At 37.5% G+C, this 26,785-nt stretch overlaps 1 protein-coding gene across 9 annotated transcripts in view; it reads right to left on the reverse strand.

Moving 5' to 3' along the window:
- The window catches only part of FAM13A (family with sequence similarity 13 member A), a 384,547-nt gene that overhangs the window by 156,900 nt on the left and 200,862 nt on the right, over positions 1 to 26,785 (reverse strand). For all 9 annotated transcript variants that reach the window (XM_024928670.4, XM_063603571.1, XM_063603572.1 and 6 more), the window contains one exon: positions 23,656 to 23,739. In XM_024928670.4, the coding sequence (XP_024784438.2) occupies positions 23,656 to 23,739 (84 nt within the window). The remainder of the gene's footprint in view (positions 1 to 23,655; positions 23,740 to 26,785) is intronic.

Raw genomic sequence — 26,785 nt, forward strand, 5'->3', positions numbered from 1 at the left:
TCTTCAAGAGACTCACCTAACACATAAAGACTCACATAAACTTAATGTAAAGGGTTGGAAAAAGATATTTAATGCAAATGGACAACAAAACAAGCAGGAGTAGCTATTCTTATATCAGACAAAACAAACTTTAAAGCAATAGCAGTTAAAAAAGACAGAGGGACATTATATAATGATTAAAGGACTTGTTCAACAGGAAAATATCACAATCCTAAATATAAATGTATCTACCACTGGAGCTCCCAAATTTATAAAATAATTACTACTACACCTAAGAAATAAGATAGACAGCAATACAATAATAGTCAGAGACTTCAATATTCCACTGACAGGACTAGACAGGTCATCAAGACAGAAAGTTAACAAAGAAACACTGGATTTAAACTATACCTTAAAACAAACAGACTTAAAAGATATTTACAGAACATTCTACTAAACAACCAGAAAATATATATTCTATTCATCAACACATGGAACATTCTCCAAGATAGACCACACGATAAGCCACAAAACAAGTATCAGTAAATTTAAGAAGATTGAAATATATCAAGTATGCTCTCAAGCCACAGTGGAATAAAATTGGAAATCAACTCCAAAAGAACCTTCAAAACCATGCAAATACATGGAAATTTAACAATCTGCTCCTGAATGATCATTGGGCCAACAATGAAATCAAGATGGAAATTAAAAAATTCATTGAACTCAATGATAATAGTGACACAACCTATCAAAACCTCTGTAATACATCAAAGGTGGTGCTAAGGGGAAAGTTCATAGCCTTAAATGCCTACATCAAAAAGTCTGAAAGAGAACAAAGAGACAATCTAAGGTCACACCTCAAGGAACTGGAGAAACAAGAACAAACTAAACTCAAACCCAGCAGAAGAAAAGAAATAATGAAGATCAGAGCAGAACTAAATGAAATAGAAACAAACAAAAATACAAAAGATAAATGAAACAAAAACCTGGTTCTTTGAAAACATAAATAAAATTGATAGGCCATTAGTGAGACTAACCACAAAAAGAGAGAAGATCCAAATAAGTTCAATTATAAATGAAATGAGAGGTATTACAATTGATACCACAGAAATACAAAAGATCATTGAAGGCTACGATAAACATGTTTACACACATAAACTAGAAAACCAAGAGGAGATGGATAAATTTCTGGAAACAGACAACCCTCCTAGATTATACTAGGAAGAACTAGAAACTCTGCACAGACGAATAACAAGCAGCAAGATTGAAATGCTAATAAAAAATTGCCAAAAAAAAAAAAGTCCAGGAAAAGATGGATTTACAGCTGAATTCTGTCAGACATTCAAAGAAGAATTGGTACCAATCCTATTGACACTATTCCACAAGATAGAGAAGGAAGGAATCCTCCCAATATCATTTTATGAAGCCAGTATCACCCTAATACCAAAACCAGGAAAGGACATAACAAAAAAAAGAAAACTACAGACCAATATCCCTGATGAACACAGATGCAAAAATCCTTAAGCTAACCAAATCCAACAGCATATCAAAAAGATAACCCACTATGATCAAGTGGGTTTCACACCAGGGATGCAGAGATGGCTTAACATATGCATGTCAATAAATGTGATACACCACATAAACAGAATTAAAACCAGAAATCACATGATCAGCTCAATAGAGGCACAAAAAGTATTTGACAAAATCCATCATCGCTTTATTATTAAAACCCTCAGCAAAACTGGCATAGAAGAGGCATACCTTAACGTAATAAAACCATCTAGGACAAACCCACAGCCAACATTATACTGAATGAGGAAAAGTTGAAAGCATTCTCCCTAAGAACTGAAACAAGACAAGGATGCCCACTCTCTTCACTTCTATTCAACATAGTACTGGAAGTCCTAGCCAGAGCAATTAGACAAGAGAAAGAAAGAAAGCGGAACCAAACTGCTGAAGAGGAATCAAACTGTCGCTGTTTGCTGATGATCTGATTGTATATCTAAGAACCCTAAAAAGTCCTCCAAAAAGCTCCTAGAACTGATAAATGAATTCAACAAAGTTTCAGGAAACAAAATTAATGCACACAAATCAGTAGCTGTGCTATACAACAACAGCAACCAAACTGAGAATAAAATCAAGAATTCAACCCCTTTTAGAATAGCTGTAAAAAAATAAAATAAAATACTTAGGAATATACCTAACCAAGGAGGTGAAAGACCTCTACAAGGAAAACTACAAAACACTGCTGAAAGAAATCATAGATGGCACAAACAAATGGAAACACATCCACTTCTCTTGGATAGGTAGAATCAATATTGTGAAAATGACCATACTGCCAAAAGCAATCTACAAATTCAATGTAATTCCCATCAAAATACCACCAATTGTTCTTAACAGAACCAGAAAAAAAAATCTGAAAATTCATATGGAACCAAAGGAACCAAAAAAGAGCCTGAATGGCCAATCCAAAACTAAGCAAAAAGAACAAATCTAGAGGCATCACATTACCCAACCTCAAACTATACTATAAGGCCATAGTCACCAAAACAGCATGGTCGTGGTACAAAAATAGGCACATAGACCAATGAAACAGGATAGAGGACCCAGAAATAATGCCAAATACCAATGCCAATGGATCTTCAATGAAGCAAACTAAAAGATAAAGTGGAGAAAGGACACCCTACTCAACAAATAGTGCTGGGATAATTGGCAAGCCACATGTAGAAGAATGAAACCAGATCCTCATCTCTCACCTTTTACAAAAATCAATTCAAGATGGATCAAAGACTTAAATCTAAGACCTGAGCCCACAAAAATTCTAGAAGGTGACACTGGAAAACCCCTTCTAGACATTGGCTTAGGCAAAGACTTCATGACCAAGAACCCAAAAGCATATGCAACAATAACAAAGATAAATAGATGGGACCTAATTATACTAAAAAGCTTCTGCACCACAAAAGAAACAATCAGCAGAGTAAGCAGACAACCCACAGAGTGGGAGAAAATCTTTGTAATCTATACATCTGACAAAGGACTAATATCCAGAATATACAAGGATCCAAACAAATCAGCAAAAAAAAAAAAAAAAAAAAAAAATCACACAATCCCATCAAAAAATGGGCTAAAGGCATGAATAGACAATTCTCAAAAGAAGATATACAAATGGCCAATAAACATATGAAAAAATGTTCAACATCACTAATGACCAGGGAAATGCAAATCAAAACCACAACGTGATACCACCTTACTCCTGCAAGAATGGCCATAAGCAAAAAAAAAAAAAAAAAAAAATAGACGTTGGCATGGATGTGGTGAAATGGAACACTTTTACACTGCTGGTGGGAATGAACACTAGTACAACTACTATGGAAAACAGTGTGGAGATTCCTTAAAGCACTAAAAGTAGATCTACCATTTGATCCAGCAATCCCACTACTGGGTATCTACCCAGAGGAAGATAAATCATTAAACAAAAGTAATACTTCCACACGCATGTTTATAGCAGCACAATTTGCAATTGCAAAAATATGGAGCCAGCCCAAATGCCTATCAATCAACGAGTGGATAAAGAAATTTTGGTGGCTGGGTGTGGTGGCTCACACCTGTAATCCCAGCACTTTGGGAGGCCGAGGCAGGCAGATCACCTAAGGTCAGGAGTTTGAAACCAGCCTGGCCAACATGGTGAAACCCCATCTCTACTAGAATTACAAAATTAGCCAGGCGTGGTGGCACGCACCTGTAGTCCCAGTTACTCAGGAGGCTGAGGCAGGAGAATTGCTTGAACCCAGGAGGCAGAGGTTGCAGTGAGCCAAGATCGCACCACTGCACTCCAGCCTGGATGATAAGAGTGAGACTCCATCTTAAAAAGAAAAAAAAAAGAAAGAAATTATGGTATATAGGCCTGGCGCAGTGGCTCATGCCTATAATCCCAGCACTTTGGGAGACTGAAGTGGGTGGATCACTTGAGGTCAAGAGTTTGAGACCAGCCTGGCCAACATGGTGAAACCCCATCTCTGCTAATAATACAAAAATTAGCTTGGCATGGTGACGCATGCCTGTAATCCCAGCTATTCGAGAGGCTGAAGCACGAGAATCACTTGAGCCCGGGAGGTGGAGGTTGCAGTGAGCTGAGATGATGCCATTGCACTCCAGCCTGGGCCACAAGAGTGAAACTCTATCTCAAAAAAAAAAAAAAAGAAAGAAAGAAATTATGGTATATATATTACCCATGGAATACTACTCAGCCATAAAAAGGAACAAAATAATGGCATTCGCAACAACCTGGATGGGATTAGAGACCATTATTCTAAATTGAAGTAACTCAGGAATGGAAAACCAAACATCGTATGTTCTCATTCATAAGTGGGAGCTAAGCTCTGAGGATGCAAAGGCATAAGAATGATACAACGGACTTTCGGGACTTGGGGAAAGAGTGGGAGGGGGTGAGACTACACATTGGGTACAGTGTACACTGTTCATGTGATAGGTGCACCAAAATCTCAGAAATCACCACTAAAGAACTTGTTCATGTAACCAAACACCACCTGTTCCCCCAAAAACCTATTGAAATAATAAATAAATAAAGAAATAAATTTTTGAAAAATCCAATTGAAGACAAACTGCAAACAAAAAAATTTTAGAATAGTGAGATAACTAAATATTCCATAATGAGCTCAAGGATACATTACTATTAAGTGACAGTTGCTTTTGTAAGGCTTTGAAGCCAAAGATCTTTCATTCTCTAGTCATCTGACCCAGGAAAAAATAACTCTCTGGTAATTATCATTTGGTTCACATATGTACCTTTTTTTTTTTTTTTTTTTTTGAGACAGAGTCTCCCTCTGTTGCCCAGGCTGGAGTGCAGTGGCATGATCTCGGCTCACTGCAGCCTTTGCCTCCAGGGATCAAGTGATTCTCTTGCCTTAGCCTCCCGAATAGCTGGGATTCCAGATGCGTGCCACCATGCCCAGCTAATTTTTTTGTATTTTTAGTAGAGACAGGGTTTCACTATGTTGGCCAGGCTGGTCTCAAACTCCTGGCCTCCAGTGATCTGCTTGCCTTGGCCTCCCAACGTGCTGGGATTACAGGCGTGAGCCACCGTGCCTGGTCCATATGTGCCTTTCTTGTTATTTTTCTAAAACCTCTCTGAGACAAGAAAATAAATTTCCCTTTATTCTTTAAATTTGTTTTATGTTTGTTTGCTCTTGATTTTGTTTAGTAAATTTTGTCAGACAGCAAGGCAATCTTTATGCAAGATTTAAAAATCAAACCACTCTACAATTTGGCTGCAGCCTATTTTTCAGAATTTATCTTCTAATACGTCCCTTCATCAACCTTCTACCCATTATAGACTGGTCTATCAACTCTGCTCAAAGCATATGATGCTCATTTTCTCCTTATATTCTTTGCTTATGTCATTCTAACTGAAATCTTTCCTCTGGCCAGTTTCCAGTTCTTCTTTTTACATTTTCTACTTAAATTCTGTCTCCTCCATGAAGCCAGCTCTAATCAATTTAACAGCACATATGGTTTATTTTGCTTATTTGAAACATAATTTCATATAATTTTTATAAGATAGCTTTGTACTGCCAGGCTTAAAGCCCAGAAACTGTATTTTCCAGAATCTTCTGCCAGTAGGATTCTGGTAAATGTCTTCCAGTGAGAGGATTTCTCTTGAGATTTGAAAGGCAGACGAAAAGACAATGCTACTTTGGGTATTAGAGCTGGCACATGGACCTGACTGAAAGCAAACAGATCAAAAGTCAATTTTTACATTTTTGAGTAAACTTACTGTCAACTTCCTTCAAGCCACAACAAACCAACTAAGCAACTACCACTACTATCATTAAAAGTAAATAAATAAATAAATCAGCCCAGACTAAACAAGCCTTTGTCGTTCAAGGCTTAAAACAATTCTTGAGGCCAGGCATGGTGGCTCACGCCTGTAATCCCAGAATTTTGGGAGGCCAAGGTGGGCGGATCACCGGGTCAGGAGATCGAGACCATCCTGGCTATCACAGTGAAACCCCGTCTCTACTAAAAATACTAAAAAAAAAAAAAAAAAAATTAGCCAGGTGTGTTAGCGGGTGCCTGCAGTCCCAGCTACTCAGGAGGCTGAGGCAGGAGAATGGTGTGAACCCGGGAGGCGGAGCTTGCAGTGAGCCGAGATTGTGCCACTGCACTCCAGCCTGGGCGACGGAGCGAGACTCCATCTCCAAAAAAAAAAAAAAAAAAAAAAATTCCTCGAGTCACCAGACTTTCATGAACAGTAGGAAAGCTGCACAGTTGAAGGAACACACTCCCTATACCCACTCCCAGGGGAATAATGACAAGGAGGGGAATCGCAGAGGGTGAAGGCAGCAGCCAGAAAGAAAACAGGCAATGGAATTCCTCACAGAAAACAGAATTTAGGTCTAATCAGGGAGCCTCCACTACTTTCTGTGCGTGTGTGTGTTTGTGTACTGAAGTGTGAATGGCATTGTTGAGTGTGGTTATACTGTCCCATTTGTATACTGCTGAAGTGTGAATGGGATTGTTGAGTGTGGTTATGCTGTCTGATTTGTATATGGCAATATGTGTGTGGAGGGAGGGACAGGCAATTCGTCTTTTTATTTCATAGATCCTCAGACCAAGAAGAGCCATGTCTAGACCAGATGGAGTACTCATGTATTACCAGGAAATTCTGGTCTAAGCTGGTTGTAATGACTGCTTGGTTCTTTGGATTTTCATCTTTGTAGAGGGAGTAAATGTGTTTCTTGCATGATAAAAGAAATGGAAAAATATAGGTGGCAAACAGGAGGGTGAGTTGTGGCAATAATACTATGTATTCATCAACTCCTATTTCATTCCCTCTTCCTGTGCTCACTGGAAGATGACATTTCCCAGACTTCCAAGAATGTTACTGAGTTCTGGAATGTAAGTAGAAGGGATAAGTATCACTTCTGTGCTGTGGCGGTTATGGACCTGTGAACTTTGCACACGCCTTCTATCTTCTTTTTCAGTGTCCATTTCAGAGGGCATGTTTTCAGATGAAACCAGTAGAAGATGGAAGCAGCCTGTGACTAGAATCACTGCTTAGGGTCTTGCTGCCTAGGAATCCCACTCTACCTGCAACAGACTGTGAAAGAACCGAGAAATACACTGATTTTGAACATAGCCCATACTATAATGGGGATGTTTGTTACAGCAGTTAGCATTAAAAACCTTGGCTAGGCATTGGTCATAATTGTAGAACACAGCAAATAAAGGGAAACTGGAACAAAGAGGTCAGTGAGAGCTTTAGGGTTAATGAAAAATGAGGGCAACCAGGATAATTTGGTTCTTTGCCAAATAGGAAGGTGAAACCAAAGGTAGACTGGAGGTCAGAAAATCAGTCCAGCACATGTGATGTTTTCATTTAGTTGCCTGTATGTCTGTCTGGTCTCCAGCTCAGCCTGGCTCCTTGAGGTAAGAGGCAGTGGCTGTTCACCTTTGCATCCCAGCACCTGGCATACAATAGATGGGATGAAATGTTCAAACTGAGCCTAAGCTTCAGGGTGCTTATCAAAGCAGGGAAGATACACAAGAGGAGATGATTCAGGTCCAGGGCAGGTCAGGTATCTAAACCCAGTCTCTTAGGAAGCTGGATCCTCCGAACCAGGGAGAACAAGCTGGATATGCACTGGATTTCCCAGCAGTACTGATCTAGAGACTCTCATAGAGTCCCTTTTATTCCTTGGCCTAGGGTTACAACTGCTTATAGCATCTGGAAAGACTCAACACCTCAAAAGAGACTTTCAGTAGATAGAGCAAATACACTCATGGAATTGATAATTAAGCTTCAATATCACAACACATAAGTACCATATTTAAAATATATGTCTATGGAGGAAAAGCTGACAGACAGAAAAAAACAAAGATCTCTATATGGACAATAGATGCAGAAAAGAAAGGAAATAACAATCAGAAATCAATGAAATAGGAAACAAACATACAGTAGAGAATCAACAAAAATAAAAGCTGGTTCTCTGAAAGTATAATTAAAATAGACAAATTTCTAGCATGCCCAATCAGGAGCAAAAAAGAGAAGGTCTCAAAAGAGAATACTACAAATGAAAAGAAGTTTGTAACTACAGCTAGAATATTTTAAAAATAAGAGTTAACATTAAAATATTTATGCTGATAAATTTAATTGCTTAAAATAGACAATTTCCTAGAACACTTATCAAAACAAATTCAGAACAGAAACGTGAATAGACCTAGATCCATAAAAGAAATTGATTATTAAAAGCCATTTACCAAAACCAAATAAAAAACAAAAACATCAAAAACAAATAAGCCAATAAACACTATCAGACCCAGAAAGTTTTATCAGTACGTTCTACCAAATAGTAAAGCAATTGATAGTCCCAATCTTAAATTGTTTCAGAGATTAGAAAAAAGGGACTTGGGCCAGGCACGGCAGCTCACGCCTGTAATCTCAGCACGTTGAGAGGCTGAGGCAGGTGGATCGCTTGAGCTTAGGAGTTTGAGACCAGCCTGGACAACATGGCAAAACCACGTCTCTACAAAAAATACAAAAATTAACCAGGTGTGGTGGCACATGTCTATAGTTCCAGCTACTCAGGAGGCTGAATTGGGAGGCACGAACATGGGAGATTGAGGCTGCAGTGAGCTGTGATCATGCCACTGCCCTCCAGCCTGGGTGAGACAGAGAGAACCTGCCTCAAGAAAAAGGAAAAAGAGTAAGAAAAAAAGAAGAGGGACTCTCTCCAATTCACTTTATTAGGCTGTACAACATTTATACTAAAAGCATGTAGAACAAAACACATTTAGAAACATGGATACAACCATACTAAACAAAAAATCAGCTACTCAAAACCCATAAGATATTTAAAAATATGTATCCAGGCCAGGTTGAGAACTGGTTTATTCCAGTGATACAATCTTGGTTGAAGGTTAGAGGAATCTATCAATAAAACTCCTCACAATAAAAGAGTAAAAGAGAAAAGCCATACAATTATCTTAAGAGATGCAGAAGAAAACATTGCTAAAATTTAACTCATTTAAGACAAAAACTCTTAGCAAACTACAGATATGAGAGAGCCTCCTTAAGGTCATAAAGCATAACTACCAAACACAGCAAATGTCATAAACCCAGTAATAAGCAGATATATAAAGGAAAACAGATATAAAAACATACTGGCTGGGCACAGTGGCTTAGCCTGTAATCCCAGCACTTTGGGAGGCCGAGGTGGGAGGAGTGCTTAAAGCCAGGAGTTTGAGACCCACCTGGACAATGATGTGAGACCCTGTCTCTACAAAAAATAAAACAATTAGCTGGGCATGGTGGCCACTTGTAGTCTAAGCTATTCGGGAGTCTGAGGCAGGCAGATCGTTTAAACTCAGGAGGCTGAGGTTTCAGTGAGCTAAGATTGAGCCGCTGCACTCCAGCCTGGGCCAGACAGAGCAAGATCCTGTCTTTTTTTTTTTTTTTTTTTTTTTTTGAGACGGAGTCTGGCTCTGTCACCCAGGCTGGAGTGCAGTGGCGAGATCTCGGCTCACTGCAAGCTCCACCTCCCGGGTTCACACCATTCTACTGCCTCAGCCTCCCGAGTAGCTGGGACTACAGGCGCCCGCCACCACGCCTGGCTAATTTTTTGTATTTTTAGTAGAGATGGGGTTTCACCATGTTAGCCAGGATGGTCTCGATCTCCTGACCTCGTGACCTGCCCGCCTCGGCCTCCCAAAGTGCTGGGATTACAGGCGTGAGCCACTGCACCTGGCCCTGTCTTCTAAAAGAAAGAAACAACAACAACAAAAATACTGATGCCAACTACTTTCATACAAAATAAAGGTAGCAGTTGAATAATTTATTTGTTCACTTTCAAGTCTTTATTAAGGGTCCACTATGTGTCTGGCATTCTAAAATAATTATTTTTTTAAGTGCCAAGATCATACTTAAAAGTCAGATGTAGAAATTTTCCCTTAAAATCTGGGATTAAGTCAAGGAGGCATGCTATCACCGCTTTTACCTAACCTTGTACTGAAAGCACTACCAACACAGTAGGACAAAACCAAAAGAAAGAAAAAAAGAAAACAAGTCAAATGATAAAAGGCTTGAAAAAGAATAAACAATGCTCATTATTTTTTGCTGATATTACATTATTTTTAGTTGATACAATATTGATTTATTTGATCATATTTAAAAAATCTTTTATACATTAAAAGGTACTATATTCAATATGAAAAGAAAACCAAAAAACTGAGAAAAGGTACTTTGAATACATACAACTGGTAACAGCTAACAAACAAACTCTTACAAATCATTAAAAAAGTGATAATCCAATAGTAAAACTATCAGTGATAGAAGAAAGCAGCACACAAATTAATCATCACAGATATGATCAAAGCTTAATAAACATATGACAACATAAACATATGAAAAACTGCCCATTTGTATTAATCAGGATAGACTTCATTATGATGAGTTTACAAATTAAACCCCAAATCTCAGTAGCTTCACAAAACAGAGGTTTATTTTTTGGTCATGACACAGATCCAAAATAGGTTGACAGGGGGCTCTGCTCCACAAAGAAACGAAAAGGTCAATGCTCCACTGTGCAGCTGCCGTACAATAAGAAACAGTTCAGGCTGGGTGCAGTGGCTCACGCCTTTAATCCCAGCACTTTGGGAGGCCAAGGCGGGCGGATCACGAGGTCATGAGATTGAGACCATCTTGGCTAACACGGTGAAACCCCGTCTTACTAAAAATACAAACAATTAGCCGGGCGTGGTGGCGGGCGCCTGTAGTCCCAGCTACTCAGGAGGTTGAGACAGGAGAATGGCGTGAACCCAGGAGGCGGAGCTTGCAGTGAGCCGAGATTGTGCCACTGCACTCCAGCCTGGGGGACAGAGCCAGACTCTGTCTCAATGAATGAATGAATGAATGAATAAATAAATAAATAAGCCGGGCGTGGTGGCGGGCGCCTGTAGTCCCACCTACAGCTAGCTACTCGGGAGGCTGAGGCAGGAGAATGGCGTGAACCCGGGAGGCGGAGCTGCAGTGAGCCGAGATCGCGCCACTGCACTCCAGCCAGGCTGATGGAGCGAGACTCCGTCTCAAAAAAAAAAAAAAAAAAGAAACAGTTCAAGAGTTACGCACAAGCTTTTGAATTCTCTCCTGAAGTAACACTATATTGACCGAAAGTAGTTGACTGGCCCGACCTAACTGCAAAGGGGCTGGGAAACACATGGATATTCAGTGTCTCTGGCACAACTAGAAATTAGTGCAATCCAAATTAAGGCAATAGCAAGATGCATCTTATAACCATTAGGCTGAGAAAAAGCAGTAACAACAAAAACTCCTATTACCAAGGACTGGTGAGGATGTGAAAAATGGAAGCAGTCATATACAGATGTTAGCATGTAAATTGATGCAACATCCTAAGAGCATTTGTAATGTCCTGACAAGTTAAAGATGCACATGCTTACGATCTAATATTTCCATGTGCATAGAATGAGTCACATGAAAATTATTCACTTAAAAATGTTTGTAATAGCAAACTATTGGAAGTGACTTAAATATTGGAGACAATCTAAGTATTGGGGAAAAATTAGAATAACAACCATATTCTTACTGAAAGTTAATATTGACAGCATATTGAACAGAAAAAAAATGAAGCCACAGAAGGCAACACACTATGTACTATTTTATATAATGTTTTAAAACATGCAAAGACTATAGCATATATTATGTATAAGTATATATATAGATATGCAGTGTTCCTATAATAACATGCATGGAAATGATAAGTATTAATTTTATTTTTATTTTTTGAGACAGAGTCTCACTCTGTCACTCAGGCTGGAGTGCAGTGGCGATCTTGGCTCACTGCAACCTCAGCCTCCCAGGTTCAAGCAATTCTTGTGCCTCAACCTCCTGAGTAGCTGAGATTACAGGCATGCGCCACCATGGCCAGCTAATTTTTGTATTTTGAGTAGAGACAGGGTTTTGCCAAGTTGGCCAGGCTGGTCTAGAACTCCTGGCCTCACGTGATCCACCCACCTCAGCCTCCTATAGTGCTGGAATTACAGGCATGAGCCACCACACATGGCCTAATTTAATTTTTCAATAGTGGTAATTTGAGAGAGGAAAGATGGTACATTAGGATACATCAGTCATATCCTTTAATTCTAAAGCTACTTATATCCTTTAATTCTACCATAGGTAATAAAATCTAAGAAAATAATACTATTCCATATTCAAAAGTTATTCTTTATTAACACTTATATAGTTGTGCTTTTTATACTAATGATAAATTAGAAAGTCTAAAATATTCAAAATGGCTAAATATGATATGACAACACATGAAATACTATGATCATTAGATGAGATAATATACATTAGTTAGTACAATGCTTGGCACTTGACTGATGTTAGTTATCATCATCACCACTGTTATTTCTATTACTACTAATACTATTACTTTTACTAAAACAATAAGCATATAAACTAGGTTGATGCATGGAAACCCATAAAGTAAATAATGTTAACTGGGAAAAGCAGAATACTAATTATAATATATATGTTAATGAAAGAAACATAAAATGTATGCATGCCCATCAACACTGATTTTAAAATAACTTGGAAACTTGGTAAAATTCATGTCTAAAACACCAAAAGCAATGGCAACAAAAGACAAAATTGACAAATGGGATCTAATTAAACTAAAGAGCTTCTGTACAGCAAAAGAAACTACCATCAGAGTGAACAGGCAACCTACAAAATGGGAGAAAATTTTTGCAACCTACTCATCTGACAAAGGGCTAATATCCAGAATCTACAATGAACTCAAACAAATTTACAAGAAAAAAACAAACAACCCCATCAAAAAGTGGGCAAAGGATATGAACAGACACTTCTCAAAAGAAGACATTTATGCAGCCAAAAAACACATGAAAAAATGCTCATCATCATTGGCCATCAGAGAAATGCAAATCAAAACCACAATGAGATACCATCTCACACCAGTTAGAATGGCAATCATTAAAAAGTCAGGAAACAACAGGTGCTGGAGAGGATGTGGAGAAATAGGAACACTTTTACACTGTTGGTGGGACTGTAAACTAGTTCAACCATTGTGGAAGTCAGTGTGGCGATTCCTCAGGGATCTAGAACTAGAAATACCAGTTGACCCAGCCATCGCATTACTGGGTATATACCCAAAGGACTATAAATCATGCTGCTATAAAGACACATGCACACGTATGTTTATTGCGGCACTATTCACAATAGCAAAGACTTGGAACCAACCCAAATGTCCAACAATGATAGACTGGATTAAGAAAATGTGGCACATATACACCATGGAATACTATGCAGCCATAAAAAATGATTAGTTCATGTCCTTTGTAGGGACATGGATGAAATTGGAAATCATCATTCTCAGTAAACTATAGCAAGAACAAGAAAGCAAACACCGCATATTCTCACTCATAGGTGGGAATTGAACAATGAGATCACATGGACACAGGAAGGGGAACATCACACTCTGGGGACTGTGGTGGGGTTGGGGGAGGGGGGAGGGATAGCATTGGGAGATATACCTAATGCTAGATGACGAGTTAGTGGGTGCAGCGCACCAGCGTGGCACATGTATACATATGTAACTAACCTGCACAATGTGCACATGTACCCTAAAACTTAAAGTATAATAATAAAAGAAAAAAAATTCAATGTTTATTAAGTTATTTTAGGAACTGTATATTAAAAAAATTATATGGTCACTAACTTTTCTCAAAACCTTACATTATTTTAAGTATCCGGTTTACTTTGCACAGGCATTTTTAAAAACATTAAAGAAAAAATAACTGTGACATGTCATCTCATTATTGAATAAAATCTCTTCTTAAATGATTCATAGTTCCTGAAAACATTAAGCTTTGAAAAGAAAAACAAGTTAACAATTGCTTCTACTCCATAACTGTTTGCTTGACAACTATACTTCTTTATCCCATATCTTATAGTTAATATGACTCTGTTTAATAAAAGAAACATCAATGAAAGCATTAGGAGAATCCAATAACTAACCAAAACTATCGTGTGCTTATAATTTTAATTTTTATCAGTACATTTTGTATCCCCTGATAAAAGTCAAAATGGAAATAGATCATTGTTTATTTTATACCTTCATACTAGCACTGAATAAATCTGATATTTATCCTCATACAATGACCTACCTTGAGTTTTTTGGTAAGGTTAAGAATGCAGCAACTATCATGTGAAGTCTAGAGCATACCCCAAGGGAAAAGAGAAGGAAGATCGTTTTCTTCCCTCAGTTCATTGGATCCTCTTCAGGGTTTATATATTGAGCAAAGTAAATGGGTTGTGAGGCTTAGAGCCATAGCACCTGTGTCTGGTAGAAGAAAATTTTGTCTTCTCTCCTAACAACTATACTACGTTACAAGGACCTGTGTCGTTCTACATTCTATACCTCTTTATCTAAAAATCTGTTTGATGTTCTCTTCTGTGTCATCCATTCCAATTATTTGTTGGCATATATAGTCTATGCAGTATTGGTCATGGAATAGCTACACGAGTAAGTCCTTGAACTAGCAGGGCTGGGAATCATTACTCATCCAGAAGTGCCATGGCACTGTGTAATAGACGTATCATCTTTTTCATCCTGGACTCAAATTAAGATGTGGCTTTCCTACCTAAGGAAAAGAAATATAACACTTTTCATTGCTCAAGAGCAGAGACACCAGCTGGCAGAGAGAACACAGGTACGGACAGATGGCTTAGATGACAGAGACATCTCCAGAGCTAATGGACATAAGCCATTTCTGGATTACCATTTTACATCTCTAGCCCATATAGGGATCAGAAATACTTAACTGTCCAAGGCAAATATGGCTGTAACTAAAGATGTCTGAGAAAGACAGCAATGGAGGCCAAATGGAGTACCATTAATACCAAGGATAGGCATCACCCTCACAGCTCACTAAGTCACCCTAGAAAGGACACACTAACCATATTTTGAAGGTGTTCTCAGTTTTAGCTTTCAAAGATCAACTGGAGAAAAGAAGATTTTAAGATAAAATCTTGGTGACAGAGTTAGTACCTTAATAATCTCTTATAGTTCACAAGCTCTGCCTCATTTCTGACATTTGACATTACAAAGATAATCACCCCAAACTAAGTGGAGCTTAGTTTGCTCATGTAAACTTACACTCATCCATGTAAGGCCACAAAGAAGCTAGTCACAAACCAAGACTTAACCAATGAAGTAATTTCTCTATGGAATTAGTTGGTCATAAACCATCCAGCCAGATAGATGAAAGGGAGGATAATAAGTATGCATTAATTATGATTCTTTACATAAATAACATGTTACAAATGGGACTAATTTCATGAGAGTAATAGAATCGCTTCAAAACATTTTTATGAGCAGTTTCAAGAGCATATTTCGTTTAGGAAATGATTCATTTAAGGTCTCATCACCTCAAAGTAGTCGATACATATACAGTTAATAAGCAAATGTTACCTAAAAATGTTCCTCAAATCCCACGTTTTTTTCCCAAAATGCATTTGTTTAGTGAGTATATTTTTGATACTGAATGTTTACTAATTGTACAGTAAACCAAATTTCTACTATACATTTGAATTAATCATCTGTAAGTTTGGACATGCAAATATTTCAGTAAAAAAGACACAAAAAATAGTTTGAGTCAAGAAAGGAAACCATAATAGATAGTTGAAATAATTTTCCAGAAAAAAATCAAAGCATAAGTTTTATAAGGAAAGATTTTTTATTTCTTTAAAAATAAACCATATACTCTTGCCATAAATTAAACAATAAGTAATAGCTCAATGCTGCTCTTGAATTGTCTTTGAAAATAAAACTACAATTTTTTTTAGTAACTTCCTATTAAAGCAGAAAACAGAGTTTTAAAAAATTTTGCCTGCAGTGAATTCAAAAAAGTTGGGAGAATATATTGTCTTAGAACTGGAAAAAAAGTAGCTTTATAAATGTCATGGTGGCTAATAATAAAAAAATATAAAAAAAAGATGTTGGCATGGATGTGGTAAAAAGGGAACACTTCTACACCACTGGTGGGAACGTAAACTAGTACAACCACTATGGAAAACAGTGTGGTGATTCCTTAAAGAAGTAAAAGCAGAACTACCATTTGATCCAGTAATCCCACTACTAGGTATCTACCCAAAGGAAAATAAGTCATTATACAAAAAAGATACTTTCACAGGCATGTTTGTAGCAGCACAATTCACAATTGCAAAAATATGGTACCAGCCCAAAGCCCATCAATCAATGAGTGAGTAAAGAAACTGTGGTGTGTGTGTGTGTCTGTGTGTATGTGTGTGTATGTATATATATACACACACATACATATATATATATATACATACATATATATATATGGTGAAATACTATTCAGCCATAAAAAAGAATGGATTAATGGCATTTGCAGCAACGTGGATGAGACTGGAGACTATTATTCTAAGTGAAGTAACTCAGTAATGGAAAACCAAACATTGTTCTCACTCATAAGTGGGAGCTAAGCTCTGAGGATGCAAAGGGATAAGAATGATACAATGGACTTTGGGGGAAAGGGTGGGAAGGAGTTGAGGGATAAAAAGCTACAAATTGGGTGCAGTGTATACTGCTTGGGTGATAAGTGAACCAAAATCTCACAAATCACCACTAAAGAACTTACTCATGTAGCCCAATACCACCTGTTCCCTAAAAACTTATGGAAAGAAAATAAGTAAGTAAGTAAATAAATAAATAAATAAATGTCATGGTGGCTAGTTAGGAGTATTATATATACTTAGTAAGTAGGCATTCTATTCAAATGAAAAGATTAAAGATTAGAAAAGTGACAGGCTATAAAACTAATACAATTACTTTTCTGGGTAGACAAACAAATGATCAAATTCTCATGAAACATTCTGGATTAAAGAAGTTTTTCTATACTGAAAACTCAAAAAGCTAGAGTGTCTCTTCTCCAAATGACTGCAACACCTCTCCAGCAAAGGCACAGAACTGGGTGGAGGCTGAGATGGCTGAATTGACAGAATTAGGCTTCAGAAGATGGGTAATAAAGAACTTCACTGAGCTAAAGGAGCATGTTGTAACCCACTGCAAAGAAGCTAAGAATCATAATAAAACAATATAGGAGCTGATAGCCAGAACAGCCAGTTTAGAGAGGAACATAACTGACCTGATGGAAGTGAATAACACAATATAAGAAATTCACAATACAATCACAAGTATCAATGCAGAATAGACCAAGTGGAGGAAAGAATATCAGAGCTTGAAGACTCCCTTTCTGAAATAAGACAGGCAGACAAGAATACAGAAAAAAGAATGAAAATGAATAAACAAAACCTCTGAGATGTATGGGATTATGTAAAGATGTCAAACCTAAAACTGACTAGGGTACCTGAAAGAGATGAGGAAAATGGAACCAAGTTGGAAAACATACTTCATATGCTGAAAAACATATATCATCCAGGAGAACTTCCCCAACTTAACAAGACAGGCCAACATTCAAATTCGGGAAATCCAGAGAACCTCAGTAAGATACTCCATGAGAAGATCAATGCCAAGACACATAATCATCAGATCCTCCAAGGGCAAAATGAAAGAAAAAATGTTAAGGGCAGCCAAGGAGAAAGGCCAGGTCACCTACAAAGGGAAGCCTATCAGACTAACCACGGACCTCTCAGTGGAAACTCTACAAGCCAGAAGAGATTAGGTATCAATATTCAACATTCTTAAAAAAAAGAATTTCCAATCCAGAATTTCATATCTGACCAAATTAAGCTTCATAAGGAAAGGAGAAATAAGATCCTTTGCAGACAAGCAAATTCCAAGGGAATTTGTCACCACCAGGCCTGCCTTGCAAGAGGTCCTGAAGGAAGCACTAAACATGGAAAAGAAAAACTGTTACCAGCCAATACAAAACCACACTGAAGTACACAGGTTAGTGATACTATAAAGCAACTACATAAACAAGTCTGTAAAATAAGCAGCTGGCATCACAATGATAGGATCAAATTCACACATAACAATGCTAACTTTAAATGTAAATGGGCTAAATGCCCCAATTAAATGACACAGAATGGCAAGCTGGATAGAGTCAAGACCCATCAGTATGCTGTCTTCAAAAGACCTATCTCCTGTGCAAAGACACACATAGGGTCAAAATAAAGGGATGGAGGAAAATTTCCAAGCAAATGGAAAACAGAAAAAGCAGAGGTTGTAATCCTAGTTTCTGACAAAACAGGCTTTAAACCAACAACAATAAAAAAAAGACAAAGAAGAGCTTTACATAATGGAAAATGGTTCAAGTCAACAAGAATAGCTAACTATCCTAAATATATATGCACCCAATACAGGAGCACCCAGATTCATAAAGCAAGTTCTTAGAGACCTATAAAGAGACTTAGACTCCCTCACAATAATAGTAGGAGCTTTAACACTCCACTGAAAATATTAGACAGATCATCGAGACAGAAAATTAACAAAGATAGTCAAGACCTGAACTCAGCTCTGGATCAAGCAGACCTGATAGATACCTACAGAACTCTCCACCCACAAACAACTGAATATATATTCTTCTCATCACCACACAGCACTTTCTTTAATATTGATCACATAATCGGAAGTAAAACACTCCTCAACAAATGCAGAAGAAATGAAATCATAACAGTCTTTCAGACCACAGTGCAATCAAATTAGAACTCAAGATTAAGAAATTCACTCAAAACCACACAACTACATGGAAATTGAACAACCTGCTCTTGAATGACACTTGGGTAAATAATGAAATTAAGGCAGAAATCATTAAGTTCTTTGAAACTATGAGAAGAAAGAAACAGTGTACCAGAATCTCTGGGACTCAGCTAAAGCAGTGGTAAGAGGGAAATTTATAGCACTAAATGCCTAACATCACAACTAAAAGAACTAGAGAACCAAGAGCAAACAAACCCCAAAGCGAGCAGAAGACAAGAAATAACCAGTATCAGAGTGGAACTGAAGGAGATAGAGACATGAAAAACCCTTCAAAAAATATCAACAAATCTAGGAGCTGCTTTTTTGAAAAAATTCGTTAGACCACTAGCTAGACTAATAAAGAATAAAAGAAAGAAGAATCAAATAATCTGAAATAATAAGGGGGATATCACCACTGACCCCACAGAAATACAAACAACCAGAGAATACTATATAACAACAGAGAATACTATAAACACCACTATGCACATAAACTAGAAAATCTAGAAGAAATGTTTAAATTCCTGGACACATACACCCTCCCAAGACTGAAACAGGATGAAACTGAGTCTCTGAATAGACCAATAATGAGTTCTGAAATTGAGGAAGTAAGAAAATAGCCTACAACCAAAAAGAGCCCAGGACCAGAAAGATTCGCAGCTGAATTCTACCAGAGGTACAAAGAAGAGGTGGTACCATTTCTATTGAAACTATTCCAAAAAATTGGAAAGGAGGGACTCCTCCCTAACTCATTGTATGAGGCCAGCATCATCCTGATACCAAAACCTGGCAGAGATACAACAAAAAAAGAAAACTTCAGGCCAATATCCCTGATGAACATTGATGCAAAAGTTGTCAATAAAACACTGGCAAACCAAATCCAGCAACACATCAAAAAGCATATGCACCATGATCAAGTCAGCTTCATCCCTGGGATGCAAGGTTGGTTCAACATGCACAAATCAGTAAATGTGATTCATCACATAAACAGTACTAAAGAAAAAAAAAACACTTGATTATCTCAATAGATGCAGAAGGGGCCTTTGATAAAATTCAACATACTTCATGTTTAAAACTTTGAATAAACTAGGTATTGAAGGAATGTACCTCAAAATAATAAGAGCCATATATGACAAACTCACAGCCAATATCATACTGAATGAGCAAAAGCTGGAAGCATTCCCGTTGAAAGCTGACACAAGACAAGGATGCCCTCTCTCACCACTCCCATTCAACATAATATCAGAAGTTCTGGTCAGGGCAATCTGGCAAGAGAAAGAAATAAACCGTATTCAAATAGCAAGAGAGAAAGTCAAACTATCCCTGTTTTCATATGACATGATCCTATATCCAGAAAATCCCATTATTTCACCCAAAAAGCTTCTTAAGCTGATAAGCAACTTCAGCAAATCTCAGGATACAAAAGAAATGCACAAAAAATCATAGCATTCCTATTCACCAACAACAGAGCCAAATAATGAATGAACTCCCATTCACAATTGCTACAAAAAGAATAAAATAAAATTGCTAGAAATACAGCTAACAAGGGAAGTAAAGGACCTCTTCAAGGAGAACTACAAATCACTGCTCAAAGAAATCAGAGAGGACACAAACAAATATAACAACATTCCATGCTCATGGATAGGAAGAATCAGTATTATGAAAATACTCATGCTGCTCAAAGTAGTTTATAGATTCAATGCTATTCCCATTAAACTATCATTGATGTTCTTCAGAGAATTAGAAAACAACTATTGTAAAATTCATATGGAACCAAACATACAAGACAAGCCTAAGCAAAAAGAACAAAGCTGGAGGTATCATGCTACCTGACTTCAAACTATAGTACAAGGCTACAGTAACCAAACAGCATGGTACTGGTATAAAAACAACATAGTACTGGTACAAAAACAGACACATGGACCAATGGAATAGAATACAGAAGTTAGAAATAAGGCCGAACACCTACAATTATCTCATCTGTGACAAAACGGACAAAACTGACAAAAGCAAACTATGGGAAAATGATTCTCTAATAAATGGTGCTGAGAGAACAGGCTAGCCATATGCCAAAAATTGAAACTGGACCCCTTCCTTACACCTTATACAAAAATTAACTCAAAATGGATTAAAGATTTCTAGGATTTTTAGAGTTTTGGGTTTTACATTTGTTGTAAACACTTTACAAGAAAATCTAGGCAATACCATTCAGGACATAAGCATGGGCAAAGATTTCAGGACGAAAACACCAAAAGCAATTGCAACATAAGCAAAAATTGACAAACGGGATCTAGTTAAACTAAAGAGCTTTTGCACAGCAAAAGAAACTGTCACTATAGTGAACACACAACCTGCAGAATGGGAGAAAATGTTTGTAACTTATCCATCCGACAAAGGTCTAACATCAAGTCTACAAGGAACTTAAACACATTTATAAGAAAAAAAACCTATTAAAAAGTGGGTAAAGGACATGAACAGGCACTTCTCAAAAGAAGACATTTATGTGGCCAACAATCAGGAAAATAAGCTCAACATCACTGATCATTAGATACATGCAAATCAAAACCACAATGAGATACCATCTCATGCCAGTCAGAATGGCTATTATTAAAAAGTCAAGAAAGAACAGATGCTGATGAGGTTGCAGAGAAAAAGAAATGCTTTTACAGTGTTGGTGGAAGTGTAAATTAGTTCAACCATTGTGGCAGAGAATATGGTGATTCTGCAAAGATCTAGAACCAGAAATACCATATGACCCAGCAATCCCATTACTGGGTATATGCCCAAAAGAATATAAATCATTCTATTATAACAATACATGCACATGTATGTTCACTGCAGTACTACTTACAATAGCAAAGACATGGAATCAACCCAAATGCCCATCAATCATAGACTGGATAAAGAAAATGTGGTACACATACACCATGGAATACTATGCAGCCATAAAGAGGAATGAGATCATGTCCTTTCTAGGACATGGATGGAGCTGGAAACCGTTATTCTCAGCAAACTAACACAGGAATAGAAAACCAAACATTGCATGTTCTCACTTATAAATGGGAGCTGAATCATGAGACCACATGGACACCGGGAGGGGAATAACACACACTGGGACCCGTCAGTGGGGCGGCTTAGGGTGAAGGAATAAGCAAGGATACCTAATGGATGCTGGGTTTAATACCTAGGTGATGGTAGGAGATCTGTGCAGCAAACCACCATGGCACACATTTACCTATGTAACAACTCTGTACGTCCTGCACCTGTACCTCTGAACCTAAAATCAAAGTTGAAGAGAAAAAAGAAATTTTTCTTTTCACTGGCGAAACAATTATCAGCATTTTGGATTTTTTCTTACTAAGGGAAACAAAATTTTACACATTAACGCCTTTATGCTATCATATCTATAATAGTTCTTATTTTTTCTTGTTAAAATTTATGTAAATACTTTCCATTGATTATGTGTTCCTCATAATTATGAAACATCATAAAGTGATTTTTATTTTAAAAAATTACAGCTGAACATTTTACTTTACGCCCAGAAGGGAAAATGCATCTCATGCATTTCTATTATGCTTAGAGGTACCCTAGGAAGATCTACTGCACTTGACTATTTCCTATGTCAGAGGCTAGAAAAAATTATATGTAAGTATGTATGTGTGCATATATGTATGTATGTATGTATGAACGAGATGGAGTCTCATTCTTGTTGCAGCTCGCTGCGACCTCTGCTTCTGAGGTTCAAGCAATTCTTTCTGCCTCAGCCTCCCAGTTAGCTGGGATTACAGGAGCCCGCCACCCAATCCTGGCTAATTTTTTTTGTATTTTTAGTACAGATGGGGTTTCAACATGTTGGCCAGACTGGTCCTTTTTCTTTCTTAATAGTGAACTTTTTGGCATTTTACTTTGTATATATTTCTTTTCAAAATTTTTTATTTTACGTTTGGGGGTACATGTGAAGGTTACATAGGTAAACATGTGTCACAAGGGTTTGTTGTACATATTATCACATCCCAGGTATTAAGCCCAGTACCCGATACTTATCTTTTCTGTTTCTCTTCCTCCTCCCACCCTCCACCCTCAAAGAGGTCCCAGTGTCTGTTGTTTCCTTCTTTGTGCTCATAAGTTCTTGTCATTTAGCTCCTATTTATAAGTGAGAACATGTGGTATTTGGTTTTCTATTCCTGCGTTAGTTTACCAAGCATGATAGCCTCCAGCTCCATCCATGTTCCTGCAAAAGGCATGGTCTCATAGAAACAATTGTTATTGAGCAGAAGTAAAACCATCTACTAAAAATTATCACTATCTGTTCAATAATAGGAGTGTCTGAAGAATTTTTGGCTGAATACAACCACGGATTAAAGGTACTGTATAAAAAGTGCTTTTATACCACCAGATCCTCCCGCAACACTCCCTCATGCCTACTTCCCTGCAAAAACAAACAAATAAAAAACCAAAAGGGCTGAAGGAAATGCAAGCAACAGAACATGGAAATAGGAGAGCATCAAGAAACATGCTGGCCGGGCATGGTGGCTCACGCCTGTAATCCCAGCACTTTGGGAGGCCAAGGCAGGCAGATCACCTGAGGTCAGGAGTTTGAGACCAGCCTGGCCAACATGGCAAAACCCCGTCTCTACTAAAAATACAAAAATTAGCTGGGCATGGTGGTGCGCACCTTTAGTCCGAGCTACCCCAGAGGCTGATGCAGGAGAACTGCCTGAACCCAGGAGGCAGAGGTTGCAGTGAGCTGAGATTGCGCCACTGCACTCCAGCCTGGATGATAAAGCAAGACTCTGTCTCAAAACAAACAAACAAACAAACAAAAACAACAAAAAACAAAGAACCATGCTAAAGATTTCACATGGTCGCCTACAGAGAAAACATAGTTTACCTTGGTTTTTGGAGGTGGTTTTGGCATGTCTCTTTCTAAGCCTCTTGTTAAAAGGATGGGCAGGGAGTTCTTATAACAGACCTCCTACAAAAGAAGTATAAAGGAAACATTAGAGATTAAAGAACACTTACCCTAACCAAAAATTACAAGGTAGTGAAAAACAGTTTTGAAGAGAGAGCATTTCTGGATTGAGTTGTTCACATCAGAAACTGGTGAAATTGTAGTACGGAGTCAAAACTTTTCCTCTTACATGTCATATACAACAATAAAGTAAGATAAGATGGTGATGGAGTAGGTGAGAGATGTACAGTACATATATTCCGAGATGATCATTAAAAATCATATCTGCACTGTTATGTCATTTTATCACATACATATCCACTATAGACAGCTTGCTCTTCTTTTGAGAAGTGAATAGTTAAATCTCCAAAATATCAACCAACAAACTTAAAGTCGCCAACATTCCCTACATTTTACAGATGTATTCTGACTCTTTACATACTTGACCTTAAACAATTTCCTTCAGATAATTTACCAAACCACTATTAAATGGTGATAGTTTTGTATTAACACCCTGTGGAAGAATATATGAGTATCTGTTTCCAGAATTATTAAACCTCCAAGTCCTTGGTTCACACCAAAAGAACATTTGCCAAAATAATGGCAGAAATTACAAGGAGGCAGCTGAGGCATAACTGTATAGATTTATTATTTATTCATACACGATGAACAGAAATGACAGTAATCTTGTTTGTTTTGTTGTTTCAATAATGCAGAGCCTCACTTCCGAATAGCCATTAACTTGGATAAGCTTTCCATAGATGATTCCATCTCCAAATTAAGATAGGAAAATAATACATAAAAGGAAAATTATAGGCAACAAGAAGGCTGAGAAAGTCAGTCAGATTTTTTTCACTTATTCCATAATCCTCCATATCCCATTTCTTCCCCAACGTTCCTGCCATTCAATCATCTAAATCATACTTTTTTTAAAGTTTAGTTTATGGCTAATTCGTTACAATCTTTTAAACATAATTTTAGTCTGCATACTTCAGAATATTATTAAAATTTGCTAGACTTATATTCATTTATTTCTAAAGGGAACAATATATTATTAGGATAAAATGTCCCTAAATAAAGTAACAACACTACTTATTATTAATAAAGATTGAATCTTATGATGTATTGGGCATTGCTAAAGACTGCATTTATAATGCCGTTTTTACGCCCAATAGCCCTATGAGCTAGGAACTATTATCATCATCTCCCCTTTAAGGCTAACACAATGCAGGCTTACAGAAGTTAAGTAAACTTGCCCAAGGTCACACAGGACTCAAAGATTGTTCTGTAAAACATTAGGGCCTGAGCTCTTAATACCTTTATATATTACTCATCTCCGATATACCATACTTGGCATCTAAAACCACTAAGTTGTGGAGCCATAGCATTTTAAAGCCAAAAGAGTTTTGTAAAGGTCAACTAGTCGGCCTCCCTGATTTTACAGATGAGGGACTTGGATTCTAAGGTGATGTGTCCAAGATCACATAGACAGTGGCAAAGCTGAGACTCATGTCTGGACCACAAAGCAGTACACAGCACATGTTCTCAGGTTTGTGCTAGGGACAAACATTCCCAGATGCATAGGGGATTGGAAGCCTCTTCTAAGCTGGGGAGTAGCTGCAGGTACTGCCAACACTCTCAGCTGCCTGTGGCCTCACATAGCCCTTATGTAAGTACCAAAGGGTACATTTCAGAGATCCCTAAATAAGTGTGCATTCCGGTCTTACCCTTTCCCACTAGTTACAGCACCTGCTGGTGGTAAGCTGCTTTCTGGAAATAGTGAATGAATCCATTCCCGCTTCTGACTCACTGTGAGAGGGATAAACTATATCCAGCATGACATTTAGGAGAGCCAACTGCATAATACATTGCATAATTTGACTATGCTTGGATAACACAATTATGCTTTATGCTTGTACCCGTTTTTTAAAACTACTGGTATGTAAATGCTAGAATATGATGAAAAGAAACAAGGCTGACTGTTAAGGGAAATTAGTAGAAATGTCTGACTGTTGTCTATGACTGTCTGAGTGTTTACAAATGCCTATAATTCTTTCTTCCTTATGCAAAAAACAGAAGTGACAGTATTTCTTTATTCTATTTTCCAGCCCTGTCTCTGTGAATTAATGGGCACAAGGCTGACAGTCAACTTTTTCCTATAAGACTCTGAAAGCATTTTTTCTAAACTTCTATTTGCAAATGTCACCTACATGAATTATATTTACTTTTTGTTTTATGACTTTAAACTTAGACAATACAGACAAAGTAAAGTTTAGCAGTCTGAGAATGAACTGGCAGATAAGAGATCTAGCTCAAGGAAGAAGTAGTATTTATTGATGAAAAGACAAGCCAGCACCCGTTCAGAGTTGCGTTCCCAGTGCCCCATCAGAATGGTACTGAAACAGCAGCTCCCACCCTTGCAGCAAGCAGCGAGCAAGGGGGCTGCAGAGCCACAGGACACAGGTAACACCTTCCTATAAGGCCCATGGTACTTAGATTTCTGGAGAAAAGTTAAATAATTCAACTAGTAACCTAAGCAAATAACTGGTGATAACTTAATGTATTCTTTTAAAATATATATTATGCAGTTAAGTATGAAATAGTAAGATAAAACATCTTCTAAACCTTTATAAAGCCATTTATATTTGTACATATGTATCTGAGAAAGTTGAAAATTTATGTCCACAGCAAAAATATCAACACAAATGCAAATAGTAGAATTATTCATAATAGCCTAAAAGTGGTGACAATCCAAATGCCCATTAATTGATGAATGGATAAACAAGACATTGTATAGTCACATAATAGAATATTCTTCAGCTATAAAAAGGAATAAAGTACTGACACCTGCTACAACATGAATGAACCTTGAAAACATGCTAAGTGAAATAATACAGACACAAAAGGATATATATTGTGTGATTCCACTTATATGAAATGTCCAGAATAGGCAAATACTTAGTGACAGAAAGTAGATTGGTTATTGCCAGGGGTTGGGAGGAGTGGGGAATCTGGAGTGATTGCTAATGGGTCTGATGTACATGAGGTTTTTTTTTTTTTTTTTTTTTTT

This window comes from Pan paniscus, chromosome 3 (assembly GCF_029289425.2).
Source record: "Pan paniscus chromosome 3, NHGRI_mPanPan1-v2.0_pri, whole genome shotgun sequence".
Classification (NCBI taxonomy): domain Eukaryota; kingdom Metazoa; phylum Chordata; class Mammalia; order Primates; family Hominidae; genus Pan; species Pan paniscus.